Below are 12,933 nucleotides of genomic sequence, written 5' to 3' on the forward strand. Positions count from 1 at the left end.
GTGACGGTTGATCGGGGGTCGGATAATCGATGCTCTACTGCAGCGCTGTCCAGCTTATCATAGCCCGCGGGCCATATTTCCTTCACCAAACATTTCGGGGGCCAAGAAGGTTGATAAATGAAAAGTCAGTTTATGTTAATTAGAAAAATATTTTATTTATACTAAAAAGAAAACTTTAAAATATTTGTAATATATTAATGAGAACATTGTGGCTGTAATTTTCACATACTAAATTATTATTATTATTAAAATTATTTTACTAACATAAATTTATTCATAGTAAAATGTACTTGTGAGCCGTAAAAATAATTTGGTGGGCCGTATACGGCCCGCGGGCCGCCAGTTGGACAGCCCTGCTCTACTGTATAAGTAACCACGCATCTTGTCAATGACAAACAAAACTTCAAATTAATTAAATTAATTTTTTTATAAACTAATTTTATGCTATCATAAATACTAGAAAAAGAATTTATGAATGTTTCCAGTAGAGATTATATCTTAAGTTATAATCTTTTTTTTATATTGATAGATTACAGATGTCCCAAACTGCATCCAGGCATCAAATAGATAATATGCTTATGCTGTAAAAATTGTTGTGGAAGAAGAAAAACCCGAATAAAGTGATCACAAAATTTTCTATTAAGATGGCCTAATTATTCATATGGAATAATTGAAATTTTAACAAGAAAAAAAAAAACAATAAGTCCCAAGGAAAACTTTTTCTTTAATTTTTGATTGTTTTTCATACTAAATATAAAAAGTAAAATGTAAGAATTTATGTATTTACTTTTAAAGCAATTATATAAATATGCTTTAAAAGTAATTTTAAATAAATCTTATTTTCTTTTTCAATTCTTTATTAATTTATATAACTTTCCTTATTAAATATTGTCTTTCTTATGAATAATAAAAATAGAAATTAAATTATTCTGGTTGTAATAAATTCATATGTTAATATTGCTCAATTTTTTGATACTTAATCATTTTTATACATAAAATAATTTAATATAACTACAAAAACGTTACATAACTCTGGATATCTTCTGTTTCGAAGATATAAATGCAAAATAAAAGCCCATGGCATAATAAATAAGAAAATTACAAGTAAAATTTTTTAGAACTCTTATTCTAAAAAATATTACTTACAATTTAATTTATTAATTCAAGAAATTAACTCTAAATTAATTTATAAAGTACAGCGGGTGATTTTGGTTAACGAACAGTTCAGACTATGAACAAATCGAATAACGAACACTTTCACGAAAGATTTTTATGTTCAGACACGAACACATGTTTGGATAATGAACATCTCACAGAACAACACAAGAAGAAGCGACATGAAATAATGAATACCAATTGGTCTTCCCTTGTCTTCAGGCAACAATTCAAAACTTTTTGGAGCATGGGAGACATTGACATCGACGCTCAACCTGGTATATACCGATCAGATAGTATTCCTCTGAACTTTGAAACTATCCCTTGTAATTCCAGCCTTTTATTTTTCTGACAGAAATCATTTTTTTATAGTATTTGCAAGACTGTCGTGTGGTCACTCATTAAGTTTTGTGTCAATTTTTATTTTTTTCGAAAGGTGAGAGTATAATAGCAAAGGTAGAAGTGGACAGAAGAAGTCTGATGTTGCTGGGCAGGACGGCTTGAACAGGTCTACAGTAGGCCACAGTTCAATCTTATCTAAGAAAGATACAGTATAATCAAGAAGACTCAAGCAGCTAAAGGAGTAACAAAAATTACATCTGAGAAACAAAGAACAATGAAGAGCTCATAATGGAACCTGAAATGGATCTGACGACAGAACGCCAAGAAATGCGACGAGATATGTTTTCTTCTGAAAAAGAGGATTAATGCCAGTATCTGCTATTAAAAGTCTTTTGAAGAAGTGGGAGGATGTCAGAATGACGGTCTTAGAATGGTTTCAAAACCAGGTTGAGGTTAATAGGCTTGAGGATCTCTACAATTACAATACTATTAATTACTTCTGAAAAATCCCAAAGAAGAGAGAAAAGTAATCGACATTAGACAGATCCTTTAACAACCACAAATGGGAAAAACATGACTAAGTAATTTGGTGTATAGCCATCTACCATTTTGACCACACACCAAATTACTTAAGCAGTGCAATGATCAAAGGAAGTTATTTATACGGGAGAACCTCTATACAGGGTGCATAGGAAAGTCCCTTTTAACCAGAAAATTCTTGCAAACGGAGAGAGCTACAGCTATGCAAGTGAGGTAACGGTATAGTAAAGCGACTATGCCTGACCTAATGCAAACGACAGCAGTGCCCCTAGTGGCGAAATTTGGAAGATAGGCAGTGCAAAACAAAAACAGATAGAGCGAACTTCCCAATTAGAAAGTTTTAGAGCATCAATTAATTAGTACGAAACGGCATGTGGTTCACACGAATAAGAAATTGTTGCCTGTATACCCAAAAGTGTCTGAAAGCGATGCACACCATTTTGTGTGACGTTTGAAAGGAATAGCCATAGGCATGAAGAAATATGCACAAGTTATTGCATAAAATACGTACTTATGTCAATACAGTTTGATAACATCACACAAAAAACAATGGAAAGGCAAACTGTCACACAGTGATAACAAGTTTTTGAACATGCTCGACATTAACTTGTTTTTTAATTGCTTTTTAAGAGTTTTTGGAAAGTATGATGTCAATTACTAAGCACTTCTATAATTTTTCGAAAATATTTTAATTTAATTTCATTTTGTTCCTTATTCCATTCACATGCCTTGGATAACTTAAAACAGTCTGTTCAATAACCGAATGTTTGAAAATTAATTGTATTTGATTTCTTTTCAGCCTGAGGATGGTGGCTGTAAGCTGTCAAAAGTACTGCGAGTACGTCTTAATTATGCTAATAAATCATGATTATAATGCCGTTACACTTCTTAAGATAATCATAAAAAGACACTTTACACCAACAATCATATATAAAATAATTAATTAATTAATTTATGAATAATTATTTAATTATTTTATATGATTGTTGGCATAAAGTGTCTTTTTATGATTATCTTAAGAAAGAAGAAAACTTTTAAAAATAAACATGTTTCTGAATATTGAAAAAAAAATTAGTATTGCTAACAATGTGCAAGCACTCATTATGTCCATCTTTATTTTAGTGATATTATCTCTCTATTGTTATTTTCCTACCTATTGTTCTTTTCTTTATGCTGCATTATTGTATTAATAGAATTTACCTATACAAACAAAATAATCAAGTTCAAATATGGTACCATCACATACATTGTAAAACAAAAATATTCCATTGCTTCTAATAGTTTGAGAATCCCTGCTTTAATTCAATTACTCATTGTTAATTAGAAAAACAAACATGTATTCAGTTTTAAAGTAAATAAAATTCTACATTCTGTAATAAAAATTTAAAATACATATTTTATTAATTTATGACTTCACTATGTAACATTAAAACATATTAATGATAAAGTAACATACCTTTAAAGACCATATTGTAGGACCAAAAATGGCAGATATTATATGTACCACCATTATACTGAATTGTGCTTCTGTTACATCAAATCTAAAAATAAATTTATTTTAAGATTATTTAAAAGCCACTGTATATATTTAATATTGAAATTTTCAATTAAGTTTCCATTAATATAGTAGTTTAATTTCTGACAACCTTTCTACTGTTTTAAATTTAAGAAATATCTACATTAATGAAATACAAAATTATTATTTCTAGTTTAAATTATGATTCATATTATATATATTTGTTTTTAAATAAAAATTTTCCTTTTCCATAATCTCTATTATTTTTGGGAATACTTAAATAATTTTATTTATTTATTTATTGCTTAATACATTCAGAAAATATTAACAAATAAATATTTTTGCAGTAAATTAACAATATCCTGTAAACCGTTTACATAATATAATAAAGTATGATGGAACATACTGCAGTATTTTACATGTCTATAGCAATTTATTAAATATTTATTTATTTGTCATTAATGTTTAAAAATATTAGCATCTATTTTAATACATTTAAATGTTTGACAAAGTTTTAAATAAATTAAAATGAAAGTGATTACTAAAGATGAAATATCAGATGCAAAATCCTATGTATTAATTTTCATTGAAGACAAAGTAAAAAGTAGGAAAAAAAATTTATACTTGTACCACATTATAGTAGAAAAAGAAATACAAAAATAAAAATCTTTTTGTCATGTTTTGTTATACAAAAAATATTTTTGTTTTTGTCATACTCTTTGTCATACTTTTTTGAAATTAAACATAATTTTTCATGATTTTTAAAGTAAAAATGAACAGCAATTTCATCTAAAACTACTATTCATTTTTATTTTAATGATGAATACCTAAAAATGGCTGAAAATATCTGTAACGTACTAAACCTAATTTTTTTGCAGAACTAAAGAAGGTGTGGTTGTACTCTGATATGAATACATCTTACTTTTTTTATTCGATTTCGAAGTAGATTATCAGAATGTTTTTGCTATAAAATTACTTTAATATTCTTTCTGGATTTATATTTTACACATTCAACAAAATATAAATTTATCCCAATTTTGTAAAATGAAACTCAAGAAAAATAAATCAAGGAAAAACTTTGAACTTCTTTTACATATATGAAAGTTATTATATTTCAGACATTTCCACTGAAATATCATTAGTAGGTAAAAGCTGGGCTCAAATTACATTAATTGCAAAATTAATCTTAAAAGTATTATTAACAAATCGATAATGGTTGCTACTCTTGATTTTAAAAATGTTTGCAAAAAACTTAATATCATTATATAATATTAATGATATTTTGTTAGAAAATATATGAAGAAAAAGTAACTTTCTAAGAAAGTTCAACAACTTGTTTTTCTATTGCAATCATATTTACAATTGGTTGAAAATAAATACTGTTCTTTTTTTAGATGTTTGCTATTTACAAGTAGATTTACAGAATCTTAAATAAGAGTTTCTATTTTTATAAATTCTATTCTGTTATTTACAATTTCTGAACAAAGTTTAGTTATCAGAATAAGTTAAAATATTGATCTGATGCAAAGAAAGCAACTTAGTATAAAATGATATAATGAAAGTTTTAATAAGTAACTTTTGAAGCAGTAAAATTGTTTCAAATGAATTATTTTACAATAGTTTAAATCAAGGATTCTCAAATTTTTTTGCTTGTCTACTCCTTTCCAACACTAAATCTAATTCCAAACTGAAAGGGTATCACCCCTTTCTATACTGATACAGAATATTAAAAATTGAGTTTTGTGGTGTATTTTAATAAAATTTAAAAGATATATAATAAAGTTAATAATTGATATTTTAAAATATAATAATAAATCTGTCTACTGACTCCCTAAAAACTAGTGTTGTTTATTAATCCCCAGATCAAAAAATTACTAGGACCATTAGCAGTTATGTTGGAAATGCCTGGTTTAAATAAAAACATTTATAATACACCTATCCCTCGATTTACACGAAAGATAGGTTCCTGAGAAAAACGTGTAAATCGAATTTGTATCTTTTTGAATGTAAAACCGTGTAAATCGAAAAGTATGCAAAAAACGCATAATTTCGTTGTTTATTAATTATGAATTTTTTTCAATTTTTTAAAGGTACATAAATCAAACAAAAATATTGAAAGGCAAAAAAAAAATATTATTCTTTTATTAATTAAATACAAAGTACAAAGGAACAAAAAATAAAATCTGAAAGATTCATAAAAATGTAATGTAATTGTGTAATGTAATGTAATGTAATGTAAAAAATGTAATTAAAAATAATGTAATCGTTTGTTACTTATGAATATGAAAAATTAAAATTTTCTGGTTTAAAACTATGTGCAATGAATGCAACTTCATGCGTATGGGGGAGTACCCTATATCGGTTTACTATTTGACAGATTGAAATAAAACTGTCACCTAGTATCCTAAATATCAACTATAACATATAATTAAGGTGGATTGGAATATAGATGTAGATTAGAGTTAAAAATTGTTCCTTTTGATCATAGCCAGTTTATTTTCTACATTTATTTTTTAAACCGTGTAAAAGCAAAAACGTGTAAAAGAAGTACCGTGTAAAACGAGGGATAGGTGTATTTAGAATATATGTATTATATGCACAGTATTTAATATATAAAATGACTAAATATATACTTTTTATTTTGCAATGTTTTTAAAAAATAATATATTAAATTTTGAAATTAATATGAAAGTATAATGCTTACTTTCCAAATCTTAATATTCCTGAAACGTAAGTCTGCCAATGGGCACAATAGAATAATGTTATTGCTGTGAAACACTGAAAGAACATCCAGGCTGGATACGTACCAAGTTGAACAGCAATACATACTCCAAGTGAAACAAATACTAAAGTAAAAATAAAGTATAAAAAATTAAATCACAGTTTCATATTTAAAATTTAATGAAATGAGCTAATAAAAACTAATAGATTTAGAAATAAATTTTAAAGAATTCTCTGTAAAAATTATTAAAGATTAAGCTAATAAATCAAAATTTGTTTTATATTTAAATAATTTCTGTATATTTCATTTATATATTATAATATTTACCAATTATTAAAAAAGGAAAAAACAAATTTTATTTCAAAATACAAATATTTAATATTTACAGTTTTATTTATATATATAAGTAAATTCTGAGAACAGGAAATATTTCAAATTACTAATCTATAAAGTTCCAAACTATTAAGTTTGGAACTTTAAACAATATATATGAACAAAAATTGTGGTCAGCATGTCAGTGGACTTCACTGATAAACAATAGCTATATTAAGTGCATTTTTTCAAAGTTATTTGAACATAAAATTCAACTGATCATTTGTTACGTCTTCTTGGAAATTACTATCTGTATTTTGATATTTTAATATCATCTATACATTTGAGAATGATCTAGCACTATATCTTTAAGAGTATGCAAACAAAAATCTACATGAAAATCAAATTTCTTTATTTTTACAATATGATTATCCAGGAACACAAAATTGAGAAAATTTGATTCTTCTGTCTCTAAATTATGGAATCTGGTCTTGCAGTCAGCAGCTTTTCTAATTTTGGTCTTGATGTCAATCATCAGAGTTAGAAAATGATGAATTAAATTGACAGTTTGGTCAAATAGAGTGATGCACTGTTTCAGTTCTGCTTCATTTTTGACAGACCACCTATTTTTATGTGCCTTCTATTTCAGCTGATACCAGAACTGTTCAATTGGACACAGTCAAAGAACATTTGCAACATTGTTCTCTTTGCTGACATAATGGACTCCATATTCTTCTAGCACAGAAACTATATCTGTTGCATAATGTGCAGCTATGAGATCTGGCCAGAAAACACACAGGCTGAGTGGGGTTTCTTGAATGGGATCAAGCTTCTTAATACACTATTATGTATATTTCTTTATTGATGTAGAGGTGAGGTGCTACAAATGCTTAAGTTCTTTTTGGACTGATTGCTACCTAAACCAACACTTTGAAGAAATTTTGCAGCTGTAAATTTAAATTTTACCTGTAAATCAATCTCAACCCCATCTTTACAATCGTGTGTTGTTGTTCTAGTGCAGTTACTTCAATCAAAGTTAAAATGTGACTCATCATTCATAACATTCAATCCCATTTGAAACTTTAAAATTGCCCTTGCACTTTGCAGCAGAATCCTTTACAATTTGAGTTATTTTATATTTTGGAGCTGACTTTTGCTTCTGAAGGACAACATTTTGCTTAACTAGTATATTTTTAACATACTGATTAAATACTTTTAACTTTCTTCCAAATTTTCTTATTGATTAATCAACTTATCCAACCATCTGTCTTTCCAATTACTCTCCTTTGTTTTGTCACTTTAATTCTCTTCTGCCTACTCCTTAGTCATCTATCAAGTGTTATCACTTTTCAACCTTTCTATGATGCCTTAAACTGTCCTTCTTATCATCCTTATATCCACAAAATGCTTAACTGTGAAGCTTCTTCCTCTTTCCTCATGTTGTTTGTAAAATCTGCCAACTAAAATTCTTTATTCTTCATGAAGCTGCTCTATTTAATTTGTCTAGTTATGAACTATGACAATACAAATTTAAATCTACAGGATTAAAGCAATAATCTATTCTAGCACACTCTCAAATTTATTATTAAAAAAAAAACAGATATGACTGCCAAAATTGTGCAATTTTTAAATTACACACCTACAGAAATTTTTCAGTTTTCAAAACAATTATATTTTAAAAACAGGAAAGTGTATGCATTTTAGAATTATATTGAATTTTAAAATTAAATATTACATGCAAAGAAAGGCAGTATCCTACAAAATTTTAGTATTTTGACTACATGTAAATAAATTTATGTTCATTTCCCTAAAAGATTATATATAATATTAGCATGTACGTACTGTACAATATCTACAATAATTTACAAAAGTATTAAAGAACACGACTTTTTTAACTTTATAAATGAAAAATGAATAGTCAAATAATTTTTATCACTAAATAAATAACAAGATGTTTCTTTCACAATTGTGAATCCATTGCTAGGAACTAATCATTCAAGGAATATAAGAGAAATTATACTCTATGATTATAGTGTTATTGCAATGTCTACACAGGCCAATACAAGGACCAAAATCATTATTTCAATATTTAATGTTTATTGAATATAAAAGATATCATCTGTAATACAACTAACTATACTTCTTTCTTTTAAACATCATCATACAGATATTCAGTGAAACTTTATACTTCAAAAATATCACCTGGAGTTGATATCTTGAAAGAAATTGAGCATATGTTAAACTGATGAGGAGACTTGTGCCCAAAATGTATCTTTGACTGAATGTCAACAATAAAACTTTTAAAACAGTGATTAACCATTTCTCTCGTATGATTAGTTCCTAGCAGCAGATTCACGATAGTGAAAGCAGCATCTTGTTATTTCATAATAATAACTGGAACACAACACATTGAATCATTTTTATGACATTCAAAATTAATCAAATTTTTTTTATATGAGATCGAATTACTAACAGTCGTAGCATTTTTTTTTTTTTTTTTCAATTTTAGCACTGCAATAATTATGCAAACAGCTACTGATATTAAGTCATTTATTTAGAAAGATGGAATACATTATATTGAATTTAAAATTGCAACACATTTCTTCAAAAATATAATTTTATCTTATATATATATATAAAATATAATTTATATATAATAAAATAAATAAATAACTATATATATAAGTAAGATATTTTAATTAAAGAATAAGAAGAGTAAAACAAAGAATACAGTTATTAGGCATTTTTAGAAAGAATCTATTTTTAAGTTGTTATAAAATTATAAATAAAATAAAATCTTGGTAATCCAGATATTTGCTAGTTCAGCATATCCAATAATCTGACACTACTTGACTCTTGAATATTATCAGCTTCCCACTTGTAGTTCAAAATCTAATTCCTACTAAATTCAAATACCTTCCCACTAAACATGGCATGATATTGAGTTTGAACACTCAAGCTCAGATACAATATTAAAGATTCTTAGGCTGCTCAGAAAAGGTCTAAATCTAAAAATACCTAAATCAAAGTCATCTCAAAACATAAGGATATAGTAACAAAATACTTTATAAATATCAGTCCTGAAATTCTCATCAAAAAATACCATATCTTCCACTAAATTTCCCATAGTTGCATTTTCTACTAAATTTAATGGGAATCCTACTTATAAACACAGATTACTGGTGATAGCAATGCACTTGAATGACAAAATGTCAGGAGACAATTGAAAATTATTTTAAAAAGGATTGACAATTAATTTGAAAACTCTAAAATACAACAACATATATGATTGGTCTCCATATTTCCTTGCTATTCTATGTAGGTTTTGATTAATACAATGTATTAATATCATTATTAATATCATGCAAATAACAAAATTTTTCTGAATAATTAAACCATTGGAATTTGCCTTACTTCCAATAATCCAGCAATATCCTCATTCTGATACTGTTCTGGTTCTGGTTCCAGGCATATATGTTGGATTATTGAGATTATACTGTATTTTTATCAATTCGAAATATCTCTTACAAAATTAAAGCTTATTGTTCTAATGATTATAAATGATTTGGCTTTTCTAAAAATGGAACATTAATCTTCTGAACAAAGTAGTTCATCATATACAAATATTTACAGTTGAATTCCAATCCTAAATACCTTATCTGATCTCAATATCACACTTGTAACTTAACTGTTATGAAATTCTTTCAAAATACAGTACACACTGTTTATAATCACTTTGGAATGTGCCTAAACTGATAACTGACTAATAACATTAAGCAATGTAAGTAAATTAAAAGAAAATTCTGATTTTATTGACTCTGACATTAAAGACATACTAAAATAATTTTAAAATGTATAACTTAAAAGACTACTAATTATTATTATTATTACAATCTCGATCATGTTTGAGTTAGATATACTCGGTTAACACCGGTGGCTAAGTACTATGCCGGACCAAAGTCAAGGCATAGTAACCAAAACAGAAATTAAAGAAGTGTGTCAGTGTGTGTGTCTGTATTCAGGAATTTTCTCACAATATGACATGTATTCAATATAGTGGCCTTCTGTAGAGTGATGTATGTGTTTCTATTCAATTCTAATGTGCCCAGGCTTTTGTGTAGTGTGTGTGGTATGACACCTGTAGAGGAGAGAACTACAGGTACAATAAGCACCCCATCCATCCTCCACAGATGCCTTATTTCCTGGGCGAGTTCTGTGTACTTGCTAATTTTTTCAGTGCATGCGTTTTGTATATTGTGAGTGTTTGGAATGGATATGTCTATAATGTATGTGATTTTATTGTGTTTGTCAATGAGTGTGATGTCTGGTCTGTTGTGGTAAATTGTTTTATCTGTGATTATGGCTCTGTCGTAGTACATTTTGTGCGTGTTGTTTTCCAATACTGTCTGTGGAATGTATTTGTAATATGGTTCGTGGATGTCTACTAATTTGTGTTTCCTTGCCAGCTCTTGGTGTATTATATTTGCTACTTGATTATGTCTGTGTAAATAATCTGTTTGTGCCAAGAGCTTGCAACCAGAGGTGATGTGTTGTATAGTTTCTGGCATGATGTGACATTTTCTGCATGTGTCATTTGTGAGTGTTGCATCTTTGAGTATGTGTTTTCTGTAGTTTTTAGTATTTATGACCTGATCCTGTATGGCAATCATGAATCCTTCCGTCTCCCCAAAGAGGCATCCCCGAGCTAACCAGCTGTTTGACGCAGTTTTGTCAACAAAATCCTGGGCCAGATCGTAAGGATGCCTGCCATGGAGTGCCTTTTGAGCCCACGATTGCTTAATGGTGTCTATGCTTTTTATATGTTGTGTTGTGTCCATATGATGTGAGTGTAAGTTTAATGGTGTGTTATTCGAGTCTGCTAGAGTTACTGCTTTATGTAATTGTGATGTTTCTTGTTTTTTGTAGAAAAACTCTCGCAGTGACTGTATTTGTTTGTAGTGAAGGTTAACTATGTCAATCAGGCCACGTCCGCCATCTTTACGTGGAAGGGTTAATCTTTCTGTGGCGGATTTAGGATGATGTTGTTTATGCTTAGTAAGTGTTGTTCTTGTTTTCCTTTGGAGTTGCTCAAGATCAGTGTGAGTCCAATGTATAACTCCAAAAGAATATGTGAGTACTGGGATGACATATGTGTTTATTGCTTTAACTGTGTGTTTTGCATTTAATTGTGTTCTGAGAATAGCATTTAACCTACTTTGGTATTCTTTAATTAATCTTTGCTTTATTTGTGTATGTTCTGTTAGTTTGGCCTGTTGGAATCCTAAATACTTGTAGAACTCGCCCTCTTTCATGGATTCAATAACGTCTCCATTTCCAAGTGCAAAATCTTCTTTCTTCAGGATTCCTTTTTCTATGTGAAGTGTTTTGCATTTATCTAGGCCAAATTCCATTTGTATGTCCTTGGTGTATGAATGTGTGATTTGTAGGAGTTGATGAAGTTGTTTTTGCGTGGATGCATAAAGTTTTATGTCATCCATGTACATGAGATGTGACAGTGTAAACTGTGTTGTTTTTTCGTGTCTGATATTGTAACCATATTGCGTGTTGTTTAACATGTTGGATAATGGGTTCAGGGCTAAGCAGAACCAGAGAGGACTCAAGGAATCTCCTTGAAAAATTCCTCGCCTAATAAAAATTTGGTTTGTTTGTATGGAAGTGTTACTAACCCTGAGATGTAGTGTTGTTCTCCAGTGCTGCATAGTGTTTTGAAAGAATGCAATGAGTGATGGATGTATTTTGTACATGTGTAGAATATGTAGCAGCCAACTGTGTGGAACACTGTCGAATGCTTTTCTGTAGTCTATATATGCCATGTGTATGTTTCTGTGTTGTCTGTGTGCTTGCCGTAGAATGACTGAATCTATGAGTAACTGTTCTTTGCATCCCCTGTGGTTTCTACGACAACCTTTTTGTTGTTCTGTTAGAATGTCGTGTTCTTCAACATGTTTGTATATTTTGTTTGCAATACAGGATGTCAATAATTTGTAGAGTGTTGGAAGACATGTAATTGGTCTGTATTGTGTGGGGTCTGTGGTATTGTTGTTTTTAGGTTTCATGTAGGTGATGCCCTGAGTAAGAAAATTTGGCATGTCTTGTGGATTGATGATGATGTGTGTTAGATGTTTAGCTAGTTTCTGGTGCAGTGATGTAAACTTTTTGTACCAGAAATTGTGAATGTTGTCTACACCAGGTGTCTTCCAGTTGTGTGTTCTGTTAACAGTGTATTGGAAATCATGTATGTTTATTTCAACACAGGGCATAGTTGGTATGTTGTGCAAGTTTCTGTTCTCCTCCTCGATCCAGCCTGCATCAGCATTGTGCGTGA

The 12,933-nt window shown here is 28.9% G+C and overlaps 2 protein-coding genes across 4 annotated transcripts in view; both read right to left on the reverse strand.

Annotated features, from left to right (window-relative positions):
* Positions 1-12,933, reverse strand: part of LOC136983044 (CD9 antigen-like) — a 285,455-nt gene that overhangs the window by 80,935 nt on the left and 191,587 nt on the right. The gene's annotated exons all lie outside the window — the stretch shown is intronic.
* Positions 1-12,933, reverse strand: part of LOC136983041 (choline/ethanolaminephosphotransferase 1-like) — a 34,436-nt gene that overhangs the window by 7,176 nt on the left and 14,327 nt on the right. For all 3 annotated transcript variants that reach the window (XM_067279667.1, XM_067279665.1, XM_067279666.1), the window contains exons 3-4: positions 6,258-6,399; positions 3,494-3,578 (exon numbers count right to left, since the gene is read on the reverse strand). In XM_067279667.1, the coding sequence (XP_067135768.1) occupies positions 3,494-3,578; positions 6,258-6,399 (227 nt within the window). The remainder of the gene's footprint in view (positions 1-3,493; positions 3,579-6,257; positions 6,400-12,933) is intronic.

This window comes from Centruroides vittatus, unplaced genomic scaffold, assembly GCF_030686945.1.
Source record: "Centruroides vittatus isolate TY-2023 unplaced genomic scaffold, ASM3068694v2 contig_875, whole genome shotgun sequence".
Taxonomy (NCBI): Eukaryota; Metazoa; Arthropoda; class Arachnida; order Scorpiones; family Buthidae; genus Centruroides; species Centruroides vittatus.